The following is an 18,302-nucleotide window of genomic DNA, read 5'->3' as shown; positions in this document are numbered from 1 at the left end:
TAGTACAGTTATTATAATAGTGATAACAATCAAGTGACATTGGAAAAGAATTAAAAATATATAGACCTTCATTGCTCAAATCTGTCCTGGACAGTACACCGCCATAAGATCATTCCTTCAGTATAGCCCCAGTCCTGATTTTATTTTATTTTTTCCACATGAGCTACCATGCCCTGTACATAGTGACTGACAGATATAAGGATATTAGACAAAATATCATTAATATTTTAATCAAACTTTTAATTCAAACCTTCTTAGCATGTCTGTGGTTAATGGTTTTGAAAAAGAGTGACAAACTGCATGTCAAACAGTCAAATGCATTTGTAGCTCATGAATTAAATCCTGGACTGGCTCAAACTGTCAAGCTGTAGGAATTTATTTGCAGTACACATATTAAAAACATAATTTCTCTTTCTCATAATCTCTCTCCCCAATTGTTTTTGGTAAAAAAAAATTAATGACAGAAAGTAAATGGAAAAAAACAACTTTGGAATAACACTTCTCATAATATATTTTTTTTAGTTTATCTTTAAGGTTTGCTTTTTTCATTAATAGTAACAACAGCATTAATAACAATAATATACAACTTTTAAACCAAAAGAAAAAAAGCAAAAATATCTTTAGTATCTCTTGATTCCACAAAAGCGCGCTTCCCTGTACCCTTCACCACAAGTGCAGTGTCCAGTCGCACAAACTGTCCCCTTGGCTAGCTGACCTAATGCACGTCCGCTGCTCTGTGTTCCACTCCTTCAGTTTCTGCCTTGCACAACTCATCTCATTAAACAAGCAAAGAGAAAGAAAGTGCTTCACCGACCTCTATCCCACCACTTCCTGTCTCGGTTTACGTTACATTACAATTTTTAATTTTAGGTCTTTTTGAGTGGTGTCATAGGGCAAAAGATATAAGTTGAAGTTTGCTTATTTTTCTATTTAGGTTTGGACTAATAGAAAGAAAATAACAGGAAAATATTTGAGTAAAACTGTGGGCTGACCAAGTCATGACCAATTGACAGTTAGGTAGACAGTTGCCACCTGGTCAGCAAAGTGCAATGTGTGATATGCCACACGGTTTGCGAGTTTCGCAACCAGGGGTGGACCATAAAGCCAATACCAGTTAAATACATAAATACTTTCACATGAACATAAGCACAAATCAGGACACAAAACCAACCCACTATCAAATGAAAAAGTCTTGGCATGAACTGTCTGGATAAAACAAACCAATCTTGTACAGTGTGAACAGGTCACCAGTTTAGCCATTACAGTCTTATAAAATGGCCACAAAATATTTTTCAGCAAATAATTTCCTTTTTTCCCTTTTCCAAATTGTCACTCTAAAATCCATTTAGCTTAGGCACCACAATATTGCTCCTGATGTCTCCCCCTAGTTGCTTAAAGCCTAGCCCAGATTAAAACAAAATAAAATTAAGTGTCCCACTGCGCAACAGTAAGGCCAGGCTTACAATGTGCGGCACAGACCCTTGTACACAAACTACTGGCGGAAAAGAACAGAAAGGATAGAAACAAATACTTTTATTTAGGGTGACAATAAGGTGACATCACAGAACATATTTACTTAAATCCAGCACCTAATCCTTTCAATCTCGGTTTGTATTTTGTGCACAAAGGTCATAGCTAGTGAATGTATATCAGACCAAACAGAAGTGTAGTGGGAACTGGGGCCTCTGCGTCTTTCAGTCTCACCCTTACCTCTCCCTCTCTCTGAGATTGTCTTTCAGACCGAGCGTGTGCAAGAGAGAAAGAGCATTTCCCACATTTTGGTTAATGGCCCAGTTTTAGACATACAGTTGAGGCCAAAAGTTTACATACACTTAGGCTAAAGACATTCAAACTCAATTTTTCACAACTCCACACATTTCATGTTACCATACATTTCCTGTGTTAAGTCAATTAGGGTATCTAATTTATTTCTATAAGGGGTCATTTCAAAATAATAGCGAAGAGACAGATTTATTTAAGCTTTTATGTACAATATCAGATTTTCAGTGGGTCAAAAGTTTACATATACTTTGTTAGTATTTGGTGGCATAGCCTTTTAATTGCTTAACTTGAATCAAATGCTTGGGGTGGCCTTCCACAAGCTTCTCACAATACTTTGCTGGAATCTTTGCCCATTCCTCCTGACTGGTGTAACTCAGTCAGGTTTGTGGGCCTCCTTGCTCGGACATGCTTTTTCACTTCAGTCCACAAATTTTCTATGGGATTCAGGTCAGGGCTGGCCACTCCAGTACTTTCACTTTGTTGTCTTTAAGCCATTTTGTTACAACTTTGGAGGTATGCTTAGGATCACTGTCCTGCTGGAAGACCCAGTTGCGACCAAGTTTTAACTTTCTAGCTGATGTCTTGAGGCGTTGCTTCAGCATTTCTAGGTAATCCACCTTCCTCATGATGCCATCTATTTTCTGAAGTCCACCAGTCCCCTTTTCCAGCAAAACACCCCAGAACATGATGCTGCCACGCCCATGCTTCACAGTAGGGATGGCGTTCTTCAGATTAAAGCCTCACCCTTTTTCTTTCATACATAGCGCTGATCATTATGGCCAAACAGTTTTTGTTTCATCTGACCAGAGAACACTCCTCCAAAAGGCTAGGTCTTCGTCCTCTGATGTGAACAAAGTAGATGCCCTAATTGACCTGCCAAAAGAAATGTATAGTAACATGAAATGTGCGAAGTTGTGAAAAACTGAGTTTGAATATCTTAGCTGTATGTAAACTTTTGGCCTCAACTTTAGCAGGTTCTTCCCTCCTTGTTTTAATTCAGGCAGTTCACCTGTCCATCCCTCCAGTCCATTTATCTGTGTATTCATATTCTATAGTGCATAACCACACCAGCCCCCCACCAGCACCAAGCCAATCTTTCAGCTTTGAAAGGGCATCCTGTTGCAACATCAACAGCAGCCAGTCATCTCTCTTGATTCATGCCATTCAACCAAACTAAAACCTGTTCCTGTTGCAAGTCCTCCAGCTCTAATTCATTAATCTCAGAACAGAGGCCTTTTTTCTAACTGTCTGCAGTCCATTAACCGTCAAGCAAGCAGTGGGGGCAGGATCCAGTTTATATTCTTCCAGATTGTCTTGGGTCTGCTTATAATGTTGCAAGGGAAGAAGACCAGGAACAGATCATCCACATTTGACCCAAAATAAGAGATCCGGCTGCATTGGTGGAACTGATTACTATTAGAGTTTCTGTGTAGACATGAAGCCTTTTTGGAGGAGTGGAGATCATTAGGGAAGGTACTAATACAAGGAAGCTCACTTAGGGCCCAGGGCAGAGAGACTGCTGGTTGGAGGCAAAAAAGGAAAAGACAACCACTGCCTTGACCAGATTTAAAAAAAGGTCCAAGCATTTAATTCTAGTGTTGCTCTCTCTCATACACTCTTTATTACTGTTAGTGAAGCAGTTTTGTCATGTCTATTAAAATGGGCCCCATCCAGCACCAAAAAATCAAAAGTTCTACAGACACAGGCCACCTGATGCCCAATGAAAAAGAAAAAGGAGAAAAGTTCAGAAGATAAGAGGTTTATGGCCTCACCCATAAACTGTTAAAGAACGTCTGTTTAAAGAGATCGCAACTCAGAAACCTTTTTGTCCACTCAAAGTGAAGAGCCAGTGGGCCCAGTGTCCATGCCAGCACCTCCAGATATGAGCTTTTAGCTGCTGCTGCTGGCTGCACTGGGGGAAGACTGTGTTGCCACTCCTGAGCCTGCACCTGACCCAGTGGCAGAACCGCTGTTGACAAGCGAGGGCGGATGGCCAAAGTTAGTGGATCTCAGCGTGGCCAGGTGGTGAGGGGAGAAGACGTGGGTCCTCCCTGCAGCTCTGGACTCAAATGTAACGCTGCACGCATCACAGCGGCCCCTCAGGGTCTCGCGGCTCGCTGGTTGCCCGCTAGCGGGGGGTGTGGAGGGCTCAAGGACCGTCAGCTGAACCGGTTTTGGTAGAATGGGACGATTGGCTCTGAGTGCACTGTAGAGCAGAAAGCTTCCTGAGCTGGTGTCAACCTTCTTGAGAGAGTCCGTTGTACCAGGAGACTGTGAGGGGAGAAACACATGACACTCTTCAATATGGAATGATCTTGTGATTGATACACAAACATATACAACATTAATATGCAATGCAATTAATCTGCCATTGTGGGTAGTTGTCTATTTTATTCTACATTTTTCTATGCGTTCAGGGAAGATGTATGCCCCAATACAATATAACTAGGGCCACCAGTTTGTCTCCCCTTGTTTTCTCTCATGGTACTTCTGTCCAAGTTCATGATAGCCTCTTTGTCAAGCCACTACTCAAACAATTATCTCATTTGCACCACCTCAGTAATGTAAGTTGATAAAGTAATTGCCTTGCCACTAATTAAGCACTGACAATGATTGACAGCAATGTTTACAAGCAACACTCACAACGAAAGCTAGCAGGTCCGGCAGCTTTCCAGGACCAGTAGTGAAGACCAGCAAAGACATGCTTTTCACAGCATTTAAACTCCCATTCACATTCACTTTCCTTTCTGATTCTCCCACATTAGATCAACTGTTTTTATAAATGTCTCAATTAGAAACTCAATTGCATGAATTGTCACCTGACTGTGCCGTTGGCGTGCCACCTGGAGGATAACCATTGAGATGCAAGTTTAAATCCCTGAACGTCACATGGTGGAGACAAACTGGTGGTCCTCAGTATAACATAGTTGTTGCGGTGAAGCTTTAACACCTCCATTCATACTACTACACTACATGCTGTTCTGAATTTAAGTGATAAATTGAGTCGCAGTGGTAATACGGTATTTGTTAACAACTACATTTTTTGCATGAGATAAAATAAATTAAATTTAATCCACATTAATGTACTGGTTAAAGCATGCAGAAGGAAACTAATGGAGCACAGATATAGAATGAGGATCCATCTATGACTCTTCCTGACTCACCTGCTTCTGCTGCTGCAGGCGCCAGCGCTTCTCCTTGGCGCGGGTGTTCTGGAACCAGATCTGTACTACTTTGAGCGGCAGTCCCAGCTCTGTCCCTATCGTCTCACACTCCAGCGCATTGGGGTGAGGGCATGTCTCATAGCACGACTGCATGATGGACACCTGCAAGGATGTCAGGTGCGTCCGTGGTCGACGAGGGGTTGAGGAATGGTGCTGGTAGGCCCCTTCCTGGGGGCTAGATTTGGCACTCGAGGAGGTGGTGGTAGTACCAGAAGGCCGGGGTGTTGAGAGACCTAGTTGCTCCCTGGACAAAGTGTTGATCTTGAAGGAACTTTTGGGTGTCCAGTCATTCAGACCATTCCGCTTATGAGAGCCGGGGGAGACAGGCTTGTTAGTGGGTGTGGAGGATATCTTCGGCACCATACGGTTTGTGACTCCTGGCCCCATTGTTTCTCTGCTGCCAAACTCATCTTCCTCTTTCATCCTCACTTTTTCATCCCCTCCCCCACGCTTGCGTTTCTGTGAGGAGTAAGATGAGGGGGAAGGCAAGCGAGTCTTCATAACAGGAACCTCAGGGGTAGTGGCTGTGGCTATGGCTTTGCTGACTGGTCTGACTGACCCTCCTGGGCTCTGTGTCTCTGGCTTGGGCTTGAGATTAGGCATTCGCAAGATGCCAGGACTTGTGTTCAGGAAAGATGTGGAGCTGGAAGCACCACTGTCCTTTGGCCGACCCTCTTCTTTCACCTTCCCTTGTTCCGCCTCTGGTCTTATCTTTGGGGCTGCAGCCTTGGGACTAGCTCCAGCTGAGTCCCCAGTGGTTCCACTGCTGCTGAGGGGGCTGGAGTTTGGGCTGGGGCTGCTGGAGAAGACTGGCAGTGTCAGGGGCCAAGTGAACTTGATGAGTGGTTTTCCCATTGCAGCCAGAGTACCATCACTGATGAAGCGGACTTCCCCCTTGCGTTCACGGGCTCGCATGTTCTGGAACCAAATCTGGACCACCTTCTTAGGGAGGTGGACCCACTCTGAGATCTGCTGAAACTCATGCTTCCCAGGATTGGGGTCTTTGAAGTAGCAGCCATACAGCACGTCCAGCTGCTCTGTCTGGATAATGGTCCTGGAGCGCCTCATGTCCCTGAACCGTCGTGCTTTGGTGGGTTTCTGCTCCTTCTCCCGCTCCTTCTCCTTTTCTCTCACTCTAGCCTTTTCTCTCTCCCTCTCATGCTGTTTCTCTCGCTCCCTCTCCACCAAGGAGGCACTAACACGCTCTGCCGCCCTTATGTAGACAGTGCTTGTACGGGTGTTGTTATTGCTGGCAATGCTGTTATTTGCGGTCGGGATGGCAAGGGCGCCCTCAGGCTTCACCCGGACCACGATGAGCCCACCTGCCCCAGGGACCCCGAGTGCTGTGGGCCTTAGCCCAAGACCTTCTGCCGTGGGCTCGGCCTGCACCACCGTCCTGTCCCCTGTAGAAGTAGAGAAAGGGGAAGTGGAAGTGGAGCTGTGTTTTTTCCCCATGCTGAGATCCAGGGCGGACTCACAAATGCCACCGTTAGACAGGGACCAGACGGGGGACACGTGAGAAGCAGGGGGTGGGGTGCTGTGGGGGTCCGGAAAGGCCGCAGAGCAGTGGGTGATGGCAGCGGTGTTAGGGAAGGTAGAAGCTCTCCCCCTATCCCGGTCCCCCTCAGCTATCCCTAGCCCAATAGCAGATGGGGGTATCGAGAGAACATATGGGTTTATGAACTGAGTGGTAAAGGGAGTGAGAGAGATTGACAGAGGGAGAGAGTGCAGGACGTTGGGAAGACTCTGTTGGTCGACAGAGATTGGCACGGGGGGGTCGGCCTGAGCCTCCAGCTCCAAATCTACATCGGGGTCCAGTCTCTCCTTCTTCACATCCACCTCCTCCTGTTCCAGTTCTCTGTTTCTCTTCCTCTTCCTCACCCTTGGGATCCCACTCTCCCCCTCATCCTCCTCTTCATCTGTGTCTTCAGCATCCGAGAGAAAAACAGTGGAGGAGCGGAGCACCTTCCCTCCCCTGCCCTTTTCCTCCTGCTCGCCGGATACCTCCTCTCTTGCTGGGGTACCCAGGTCCTCTGTCGCAGGACCACTCTGGCTTTCCTCATCAGTCACAATGACGGAGGTGTAGAACCCGTCGCCTTCATTGTCTGAATCTGAGGTCAGGCAGGGCTCCCCAGGGCTCTCTTTCCCGAGTTCCCTTCCTTTCCCTCTACCTCTACCACGGGACAAATCGATAGCATGTCTCCCACTGGCTTCTGGGCTCTCCCCTTCTTCCGCCTCCACTATGGTGAGTACACCTTCCTCCATCTCATCCTCCTGAGTGACTCCGCCTTCCTCTGCCATCTTGGTTGTCATCCTGGTTGAGGCACCTTTTGGTCTCTCTCTGGGCTCTCTCCGTGCTTCCTCCAGCCACCTCCGTACCTGTTGCCCACTTAAGCCCACCTCCCTTCCCAGCGCTACACAGTCAGCCTGTGGAGGGTCAGCTGCGTCTGCCTCACTGCGAGACTCCAAGAATGCCCACAGCATCTGGGACTGGAACTCCGACAATATGGGGGGAGCCGAGGTGTGACTCTGGCCTTTCACATTTGCACCAGCAGGTAAGAAGTCATTAGAGTGTACACTGGGTTCAGAGTTCAAGCGGCATGGTTGTGTGGGACCAGGTTTGAGCATGACTGCACTGCTATTTGTGGCCATTTTGGAATCATTGGTATGGTTTGGATCAGTGTGAGGCTGAGGGCTGCTGCTTATGCAGCCAGTACCAATGAATGCTGTGGTTTCACCAGATACTGGTAAATCAGTTGTGTCAGGTTCACCATGTCCATCACAAAACTTTTCAGAAGAATGGCTAATTCCCTCTCCCTGAACCACACAGTTAGTCTCCCCCTCCATTGGACTGTCTTTCCCACTTTCCTCTTTCCCCTGAGCTCCCAAAGCGACTCTACTCGACTGTTTCTTTTCGCTCTTTAAGGTGCAGTTAAGCCCTGTCTCACCCGATTCCTCTGCATCTTCCCCCTTCATTACCAGTTTCTCCATAGCTTCAGATGTGATCCCTAGTGCCCGGTCTCCCTCCTGTGTGATCTCATCTCTTCCCTCCCCCTCCTCCCCTTCCTCCTTGTCAGACTCCTTTTTCACCCTCTCCACCCCACCACTGTTCTCCTCTTTCTCTTTCTCTGCTGTGCAGGTATGCTTTGTTTCTGGGAGTCCAGCCGCCAGCCAGGGAACCTGGTGCTGGGCTGCGCTGAGCCTCTGGGCCAGGAGAGCCTGCTGAGCGGCGCTGAGACCCAGCAGTGGGACGGCCTGGGTCAGGACGGTGCTGGCAGACTCTGGGTTGGATCCCTGGTTCTGGGCCTGCAGCCCATTTAGGAAGAGGGGCAGGAGAAGCTGCTGCTGGGCTATGAGCTCTAACTGTGGGACAGCCATGCCGGTTGCACCGCCGGCCCCAGCTGACAGGAGAGATGGCTGGACAGAGGGGGGCAGCGAGGACGAGCTGGAGGACGTGAGCAGGAAGGCAGAGACAGCCTGAGCAGAGGCCACGGGGGAGGAGAGCAGAGAGAGGCCCGGGGCTGAATGGGGGCAGGGTGAAGACGCGGCCTGTGCGCCGAGTGCACTTTGCTCTCCATCTTTGGTTGGCCCTGACAACAAAGTTAGGCTACCTAGACTGCCACCATTGCCGGTGGGTGAGGGGACAGCCGCCCTTCCAGGCTGCGTTGCACTACTTGAGTTTATGGCTGCGCTTGTGTTATTTCCCACATTAGCACTCCCTTTCTTACCAGAGCTCCCAGCCGCACTGCCGGCAGAATTAACAGTGTTCCTGCTGCGAGTCTGATGCAGAACAGACTTCAAGTGACTCTCTAGTGTGAACGCGTGGTTGTAAGAGACACGACACACAGCACACTGGTAGGGCTTGTTGGAGAAAAAGGGGCGTGACAGATATGGTGCAGGGGCTGAAGTGGCTGAGGAGGAGGTTTCCTTTTCGTCACTCTGCATTGAAGAACCAGTTCTCATTCGGTGCAGATGGGATGTGGAGCTGTAATGGACACTGAGGGCACTTTTGGAAGTAAATGACTCCAGGCATGCGTTGCACTTAAAAGGACGGGTTGGATCGAGAAATTTCTCCAGTGCTGGGTCTGCGTGTGTTTTGCTGGTGTTAGTGCTGTTTGCTGTACCATCATTGCCACTGTCCTTAGTGGCAATAAGCTGAAGAGACCCCTTTTGGGTTGCTGCTGTGGTTGATTCTGGAAGTTGACTTGATTCCTGACCTAGTTCTGGGTGGTCTCTGCCCACCCCCTGCTTTTTCTCTCCCTCACCCAGAATCTCCTCTTCTGGGCAGGAATGAACTTTGACCACTGATCTCAGCATGCATGCGGTAGCTATGTCCTGCTTGGCTCCTGTGGTGTTTTCTGGTAGATCAGAGAGGGCCCCATTTGTTTCAGAAGGCATCTGCTGAGAGGAGTGAGTGTCTCCTGGAAGAAAATAAAAAGAAAGAGGTTTCACACAACTTGATGGTAAAAAAAAAAGAAAAAAAGTACAGTTTCAACAGATTAATATAAAGTTTAATAGAAATTCTAAGCTTGCCTTCACCAAGGGCCATTAACCTGGTGTTATCGGCACAACCATTTAGAAATTATTTTCATAAAAAAAGAAATTCAAAGGATAAATAGTGACACTGTAAAGTTACTAGTGATGTTTCTGAAGAAATTGCCTCAGCCCAATTTTGTGTGAACTATTATTGACTGACTGAGGACTCCTTGGATCTGGACACGGTGCCCTGTCACTGAGACGCCCAGATGGACAGAAGGCAGGTTAGACTTCAGGTGACTCAAGGGAAACTGGGTCCTGCTTACCAGAGTCACATTGAGTGCTGGCGTTCTCTGCGTTGTCTCCGCAAACAACTTTTACTGGGGTGGCCTGAACCAAGGAAACACACAGTATACAGAAATTGTAAATGCAACAATCAAAGAAACATTCAAGCAACTACAGCTATAAAATAAATAGCCATACATTCACTGTGTAGACACTGCGAGGTCTATTTTGTCTACCACATCATGACAGACTCTATCATTTATTTTAGAATCTGAGACAGTCCAACAACAGTTGTACCATTGTTGGTCAGAGATTACAGAAACTGGACTTCTACAACATTTGAAAAATGTCCAACTGAAGCTAATGTCTTTCGGCTCAAGCTTACATCTGACATTTTATCAAAAGTCTATAAAATGCATAATGATAATAATAATAATACATTTGATTTATATAGCGCTTTTCATCATACAGAGATGATCTCAAAGTGCTTTACAGAAGACAACAATAAAACAAAGTTAAAAAAAATAATAATAATAATAATTCTGAATGCAAACATCATGAACAGGGCCAACAATTAGTCTCCACCATGCGACCTGCAGGTATTTAAACTTGTATTTCAATGGTTAACCTCCAGGGATCCCCATAAGCACCCCAATGGCACAGTCAAGTGATTAATCATAGTGACAATTGAGCGTCTAATTGAGACATTTATTTATTTATTTTTTTTAAATAATTTATCTAATTTGGGGAGAGTCAGGAAGGAAATTTAAATGCTGTGAAAAGCATGTCTTTGAGTCAGTGGTCCTCACTCCTGGTCCTAGAGAGCCAAAGGCTCCACTGGCATTCGTTACTCAGCACTTGAGCAGTACAGAAATTGATCAGTTAAATCAGTTGATTACACTGTTCATTTAGTTCATTTAATTTGCAGATTCTGTGGCTCTCCACAACCAGGATTCAGTATCGCATCCATATAAAGCTGGCTGAATGTTACATAACTACTATTGTTCTTAATTTGGGAATTTCCAAATACTTCTAACAAAGCCTAACATGCCCCAGTACAACATTTAAAAATAATGAAGCATATGCACGATAGTAAGTAATCAAACTGAATTCAGCATTAAGTGTTTCTTGTAAGTGTTGCCAGCCAGTCAACAGCCATACCACCATGCACCCTGCTCTTGCCAAAGGCTGAAGCTAAGCAAATGTGGGCTTGGTTAGTACTTGGATGGGAGACCACCTGGGAAAACTAGGTTGCTGCGGGAAGTGGCGTTGGTGGGCCAGCAGGGGGCAATCTTACCTCTGGTCAAATAAACCCCAATGCCCCAGTGCAGTGACGGGAACTCCGTGCTGTAGGAGATGCCGTCTTTTGGATGAGATGTTAAAACCGAAGTCCTGACTCACTGTGGTCATTAAAGACCCCATGACACTTGTGGCAAAGAGTAGGGCGTTCCCCGGTGTCCTGGCAAAATTCCCAGCCTGGCTCACTCAGACTTGCCACCTAATCATCCCCTGATTTAATTGGCTAAAAAATGTTCCCTCCCTCTCCACCTTAGCTAATGTGTGGTGAGTGTTCTGGTGCAAAATAGCTGCTGTGCATCACCCAGGTGGGTGCTACACATTGGTGGTGGGTGAGATGAGTTTCCACTCATCACTGTAAAGCACTTTGAGCGTTCATATAAGTTCTGTATAAAGGCAATGATTCATTCATGTTTGTAAACATCGCTGTCAATCAATGTCTGTGCTTAATTAATGCCAATTACTTTATCAACATAGATTACTGAGGTGGTGCAAATCTGATAATTCTTTGAGAAGTGATTTGACAAAAAGACTATTGTGACCTCTAGCTGGTGGAGGACTGAAGTACCATGTGAGAAATCAAGGGGAGACAAACTGGAGGCCCTTATCATGAAATTTACCCAACAATGTCCTAATTTAAATAACATAAGTCATTCATACAAATACATTTTACAATTATTGCCATTACTTTAAGTGGGTGGAGGGAAATTGGTAGCGTGCATGCACGTTCACTCACACACACACATGCACACACGCACAAACACACACTCACAGTATCCAGCAGTCTGTCCAGACAGGCAGGCAGTACACTATGTTTTTCAGTCAGGTGTTGAGCGAGTATATCTCTGTCTGGTCGCTCTTGTTGACACAGTGGGCATGGCCACACCAGCACACTGCTGTCTTGGCAAACAGCCTCTCCAGACTCCTCCTGAGACACAGAAACTGTCAGTTAACATTATCCACATAACCACAAACTTGCACACTGATTACATTATACCACAGTATTCCTCAATTTGATATCAAGCAAACACAGAAATGGATCACTGTGCATCTCAACAGTTTAAAACATACAGCAGTATGACTCAGTGTGTCAGTGTTGCAGGGTTAGTCTGCCATTCAAAATACATTTCACTGTCGTTTTTATCAATACCGGGCCATGGCCAGGATGACCAGCGCCAAGAATGGCATCTGCACCAAATTCCACATCTTGTTCTCTAATCACATTAAATGGCAATCCACTTTTGAAACCATACAACAAACTTTGTAAGACTCCTATCTGAAATCAACTCAACTGTGTGCATGCACTCGTCTATGCTTGTCAATATTTCTTATAGAAATCGAAGATGAAATCCTTTTTTGAGCTCAATGATGCCAGATGACAATGCAATCAATCAAATATTTCACGAAGTGTAATTTGTATCAATCTTATTATCCATCTATAGTACTGGTATCAAAATGGTCCCAAAGCAGAGGAAAATGTAGAATTAGGCAATGAATTGTGCCACACTTTAATGTACTATGTGCAGCTCAAAAGTAAATGCTCCCTCTGCTCCCATAAGTGAAAAAATGTATGGACTTAGACAAACAGTCCTGAATGATTTCATGACATCCATGTCTAAAACTGGTTCAAAAGAAAGTAAACCTCTGTTGAGTTCCCATACACGTTGCAAAGTTGGAAAATACAGAGTACTAGCAATGACGCTGCGAATTAGTAGCCTACAGCATTTTTGCCATATTGCCAAATGCTGGGAGAAACAAAGTGCGACAATGCAGATTGGAGAATGTGTTGGGATGAGGATTCAAGTACGGGTCAGTTGTTATAGGCCTCTGATGAAATGTTTGACGGCCCCTAGTCGCAAGAGTTGTTGCTGAGCTCTCCTTCCCCCGTTATGGTAACGTTGTCAGTGACAACAGGTACTTCACCAAAGACTGAAACCTGGCAATGTACATGTTGTACCAAAACAAATATTAAAGAAATAAAAACGGACACACGGTAGCCCAACCCTGTTTTATTACTTTAGTAGACCTTTGAACATGAAGCGTTTCTAACAACGTTCTGTTAAATTAAAGGAAGAAAAGCATGTTCTTTCTTTCCGTGACGGACCAAAGCAAAATGCACCGGTCTATCAATGCATTTGACCGGCAGACCTATGTTTCTATCGCGGCAACTGTCCGCTGATGTTTTTGAAGCTTCAAGCACTTTACAATTGCGTATGTTATTTCAATTGTTTCGCGAATGAGATCCATTATATAATGTTTTTAAAACATTGCCGCTTTTTAAGTTTTCCCTGATTTTCAAAAACTGAGCTTGACTGAATGATACAGTAGCCTACGCTATATACCACACTGTGAGTGCGGTGTTGTCATTGTATAGCTATGGGCTCTTAGGCTAGTTTGCAAAAAAAATGAAATAATAATTAGCCACAGACAGGGCAACCGACAAATTCAGAAAATCAATAGTAGCCTATAAATATTGTAATATTGTCCTCGAGTGATCGCGCCCATCAGAGAAACACACATTTTAATGAATCAGATATGAAGATCAAGGTGGGAAACTCTATCTGTCTTCAAGAGTCCCTTTTCAGCCCAGACAATTTAAGCGCCATATGGTCTACCTCACCAGTTCTTTTTTCTGGACCAAAATTTATTTTGTGAAGGTCAACAACCTTGAACAATTTTATGAACTCCACTCCGATGGTACTGACCTCCAGAGTAGCTAAACTACTATCTTTATTTTTGTGAACATTGACTTGATACTTTTAATTACCCTGGAAATTAATGCATTTAGTCACTGCAAGCTAAGCATATACCTCAAACAAGTATTTCTGAAACAAACGGCAATTATTGTAGCTAATTCTCAGATTTATAAGACTTGATAAGTGAAAATTTTGTTAACAAGTAGCCATTATTTGTAATCATTATTTTGGTTAGCCTACACAATATAAACAACATTGATTCGAAATTCAGTCACAACATATACAAAGCGGTCCACGTCATAAAAAGTAATAAAAATAAAATAACCACAAAAAAAGTCAGAACAGACATCTCTCCAATTATCGTAAATTATTAACGGAAAGCTTACATTTTAGCAAAACAACAGTGACTGCAAAGCTAAAAGCACACCTCACTCCGACAGATCAGAGGTAAATGGGATGTATGCACAACAAGCACGTACTGAAACTGTGGCGACCAAATCCTACTGCTCCAGTCCCGAGTTATTCAGCGTTATGGCTGACAGGAAGGCTGGCTGGCTCCCAATTAGTGTGGCTAGCTAATAGCTATTCTGTAGCTAGCAAGCTACATTTCCTATGACACAATCAAAGTTGTTAATTGGGCGTCTGGTTTTTCAAATATACAAAATGAACATCAACAGCATCTCATATACCGAATTTACACTGTTAAATCGACAAAAATACACTCTGTTTTGCCAATTAACCAACACGAATTAGCTGACCGGGTTGATCAATTAGCTAGCTAGCTACCAACCGAAATCGCACACACAAAATCGACAGCAGCTAGCAATAAATTACCAAATAGCTATGGATATCGCAACAAAACAGTTAGCTAGAGACGTAACTAGTGACAAGATATCTACCTAACGTTGGATACCTTAAATAACTCCGTTTGGTGATTGATTTGCTAAGAATATAACACTAAACAAAAGACACCACAGAACCAAATTTGGGATCTGTGTCAGAATTGGCACGGTGCTAGCTAATCTTAAACACTTAATAACTTCCGTTTCAAAAGCAGTCTGCCCAGTAACACATAAAATGACGACAGAGAACAATAGACAAAGTTAAATGATAGAAGAGAGTGCACGTACGAAAAAAATATTATGCTTGTGCGCTTTCCTCCAAGACCTCGGTCTCGCGTTTTTCTGCTACCCGCAGCCTGTGTGCATTCAGGCACAGAAACCATTTTACACCGACCGCTGCTTGGGCATCGGAGACAGAGGCCTGTAGTCGCTCAGGCTCCATGTAATTAATTAGGGCTCCTTTTACAGATGTGTTTTTGAAAGAAAAAGACACCACACTCGCCACCCTGCTCCAGCCACATACATCCCCCTGCATTAGCCATTTAATGATCCCCCACCACTGAAACCCATTATATTACATTTACGATACTTTCGAGTGGGTTTTTATTCGATTAATATACTAATTAATGGCAAAATAAGAGCACTACGCTATGAAGCATTCGGCATGCATAGCAAAGCCAACGACGAAAGGGGTGGTGGGGGCAGAGGACGACGGACACGGAAAAGTTTGAGATTTTAAAGGTACAAATTCTGAGAAAATAAAGCCACGTTACTAAAATGAACCTGCAAAATAACGCCATCCATACGAAACTATCAAATACGCAACGTTAGACGCACAAGATCACGTAATTAACCGGGAACCAATATCGTTTCGTCAGCAAGGAGAGAAGCATGCAGGCTATATAGCTAATTAGGACCATTTCAATTAACGCGTTTACCTGCATGGTCGCCGCTCCAGCGCACGCTTCCTCTCGCTCTTTAATAACCCACTGAAAAGTTTTGTCTCTCTCCCTGCTCGCTCGCCCTCTCTCTCTCGCTCTCTCGCTCTCTCCCTCCCTCTCTCTTTCCCCCTCTTCCCTCTGTCGTAGTAAACACACGGCTCCCCCACGGCTGGCTGCTGATCCCACAGCCAATAAGAACTAACGCGTAGGCCGCCCTTCAAAGTGAACAATGTAAAATATGTCATTTTGTAAATATAATATAGCCTCCACGTCCTGTACGCTGAGCACACAGGCTTGGTCATCAAAAAAAATAAATAAATAAATGCTGGGTCTGGTCACATGAGGTCATGTTAATGATACTCCCATCAAAACTAAATCTGCATGCCTAAAGTTAAATATGCAATAAGTTAAGTGTGGCACTCTCTATTAGTGTTGTGGGCGTCGGCTTTTCAGCTGGGAGTAGTGCAGAGAAAATGTTGCAATGCAAATAAATTAATTAAATAGTTCATCCTTTTTTCAGTTACACGGAAGAAAAAAGACACCACTACCACTGGAAAAAAAAGACCGGCCTGCACAAGAGGTATGTACAAGAATGCTTATCAATTTAAAAATGCTGAAATCCACACAATTTTGTTTGTATTTAACAGTAATGTTAAGGAAATAGCAATTTATAGAATCCACACACTGCTCTCAATGCACTCAACATACTGTAACATATTGTCATTAAAATTATTTGAGGCACTCAGAATACTGAGGGATTAACATTTTCAATACTGCATGCAAATAGCAACTGTGTGGACTTTACCGTGTTGTGATATTTTAATTGTGTACTTTCAAATGGATGTGCTTACTGTTTACAACATGACAGAAAGTACCACTCTGGTTAACCACCACATGTCCACTAAAGAAAATTTTGTTTGTCAAAGGCTGCCTTAAAGAGGAGACTACACCAGCATAACCTCTGACGGTTCACTGCAAGATGCAAACCACTAGTTAGCCTCAAGAACAATACAGCCAGGCTAGAAAGAAAGAAAGAAAGAAAGAAAGAAAGAAAGAAAGAAAGAAAGAAAGAAAGAAATATTTAAAAGCTGTAGAGTTATGGAACAAAGTCCCCTGGACAGATGAGAGGAGTATTAACCTGTACCAAAATGATGGGAAGAAGAAAGTGTGGAGAAAGAAAGGAACTGCTCAGTGCACCCCTCATCTGCAAAACATGGTGGAGGTAGTGTCATGGCTTGGGCATATAGCTGCCACTGGAATTGGTTCACTTGTCTTCATTGATAATGTGACTGCTGATGGCAGCAGAAGGGTGAATTCTTAAGCGTACAGAAACATCTTATCTGCTTAGATCCAACCAAATGTCTCAAAACTCATTGGATGGTGCTTCACCTTGCAACAGGCTAATGTCTGCAAAAATACTGCTAAAGAATCCAAGCAGTTTGTCTGGGCCAAAAAGTGGAATCCAACTGAATGTGTTTCACTCACTGAAGACAAGACTTAAAGCAAAATGCCCCAGAAACAAACAGGAACTGAAGGCTGTAGTACAGACCTGGCAGAGCTCCACTAGAAAAGATACCCAGCATCTGGTGATATCTATGCATTGCAAACTTCAGGCAGTCATCGAATGTAAAGGATTTGCAACCAAGTACTAAATATGATGACTTTATTTATGATTATAAATGGACGAATGGATGGATGGATAGTTTGTCTAATTACTTTTGCTCCCCTAAAATGGAGGGACTATGTATAAAAAGTGGTGTACTTCCTACATAGATCTCCCATATGGATGTAAATACCCTCTAATTAAAGCTGACAGCCTGCCCTTTAACCTCATATTCATTGTTTCCTTTCAAATCCAGTGTGCTGGAGTACAGACCGAAATCACTGTCCAAATACTTATTTACTGCACTGTGTGTGTATGTGTGTGTGTGTGTGTGGAACATGATACAATGATTACTATGCAGTCAAGTAGCAGCAGATTTGGTGCTCCAGTTAGCCTAAATACCCATGTTAGCATGAGTTTTCTATAGTTGCTGTACCCAGCTAACACCTCTTTGTCTTGGTTGGCTTTTTAAAATCAGATTATCACCTGAAAGGATATTTATTTGACCAGTCTCAATATATTATGCATAGTATCTAGCTATCCATTGCTCAAATTTTATAACATAGGTGTTAGGAGGGGAACTATCTAAATTAAATATTGTAAGAAAATATAGGGCAACTGGGCATTGGAAGGAATGGATGCTATCTTTAGATGGGAGGCAAACTGCACACATTTGAACTTGAAATTCATACCTCAGTCATGCATGTAGGAGCCAATTACTAGCAATCCTGGTGAGGGTAACATTGCTGCCACCTGCCCAACTGGAGTGGGATATGAAGCTAGGAGGAAGACAAACATTTATGTATATTTAACTGACTATTAACATATTTATATTTATTGTAAAAAAATATATAATAATTTTTTTAAACATTAATTTGAAAATTAATTATCATGGGTTCACAGTGATGTCACTTTTCCTTTCAAAGAAATGAATAATTTAGAAAAGATAGCAAATCCAACGTTAATCTAATAGTGTGAGGAACAGAAATTTGTGTTTTACTGTATATTTATCTGAGAGAAATATATCCAGGATATTCCCTCAATATCCCCTTTCAAATTAAATTTACGTAATATCTCTGCTACTCCACAGAGAGATGTCAAATTGTTAGCTTCTTGATGCCCTGTTTTGGCCCAGGGTTGCAGTTGGTGCCATTTTG

General features: G+C 43.9%; 1 protein-coding gene across 4 annotated transcripts; it reads right to left on the bottom strand.

Moving 5' to 3' along the window:
- Positions 1-2,969: 2,969 nt before the first annotated feature.
- LOC118233964 (serine-rich adhesin for platelets-like) lies at positions 2,970-17,861 on the bottom strand. 4 transcript variants are annotated; one of them, XM_035430149.1, is made up of 5 exons: positions 17,838-17,861; positions 11,836-11,991; positions 9,809-9,872; positions 4,947-9,427; positions 2,970-4,053 (listed from the first exon to the last, which is right to left on the bottom strand). In XM_035430149.1, exons 1-5 carry the CDS (start codon positions 17,844-17,846, stop codon positions 3,673-3,675), a joined length of 5,091 nt encoding a protein of 1,696 aa, XP_035286040.1. In that variant the 5' UTR covers positions 17,847-17,861; the 3' UTR covers positions 2,970-3,672. The 4 variants fall into 4 exon arrangements, with proteins under 4 accessions (XP_035286040.1, XP_035286041.1, XP_035286044.1 ...); XM_035430150.1 differs by lacking the exon at positions 17,838-17,861 and adding an exon at positions 15,540-15,714; XM_035430153.1 differs by lacking the exon at positions 17,838-17,861 and adding an exon at positions 14,890-15,285.
- Positions 17,862-18,302: the final 441 nt, after the last annotated feature.

This window comes from Anguilla anguilla, chromosome 8 (assembly GCF_013347855.1).
Source record: "Anguilla anguilla isolate fAngAng1 chromosome 8, fAngAng1.pri, whole genome shotgun sequence".
NCBI classification, from domain to species: Eukaryota; Metazoa; Chordata; class Actinopteri; order Anguilliformes; family Anguillidae; genus Anguilla; species Anguilla anguilla.
The sequence above is the reverse complement of the archived record's forward strand: the minus strand, read 5'-3'. Positions and strand labels throughout refer to the sequence as shown.

Coding starts and splice junctions, on each gene's coding strand:
- LOC118233964 (XM_035430149.1), bottom strand. Junction 9,873..11,835: donor TGGACAGACTGCTGGATACT/GTGAGTGTGTGT, acceptor TCCTTGGTTCAG/GCCACCCCAGTAAAAGTTGT. Junction 4,054..4,946: donor GCCTGCAGCAGCAGAAGCAG/GTGAGTCAGGAA, acceptor CTCCCCTCACAG/TCTCCTGGTACAACGGACTC.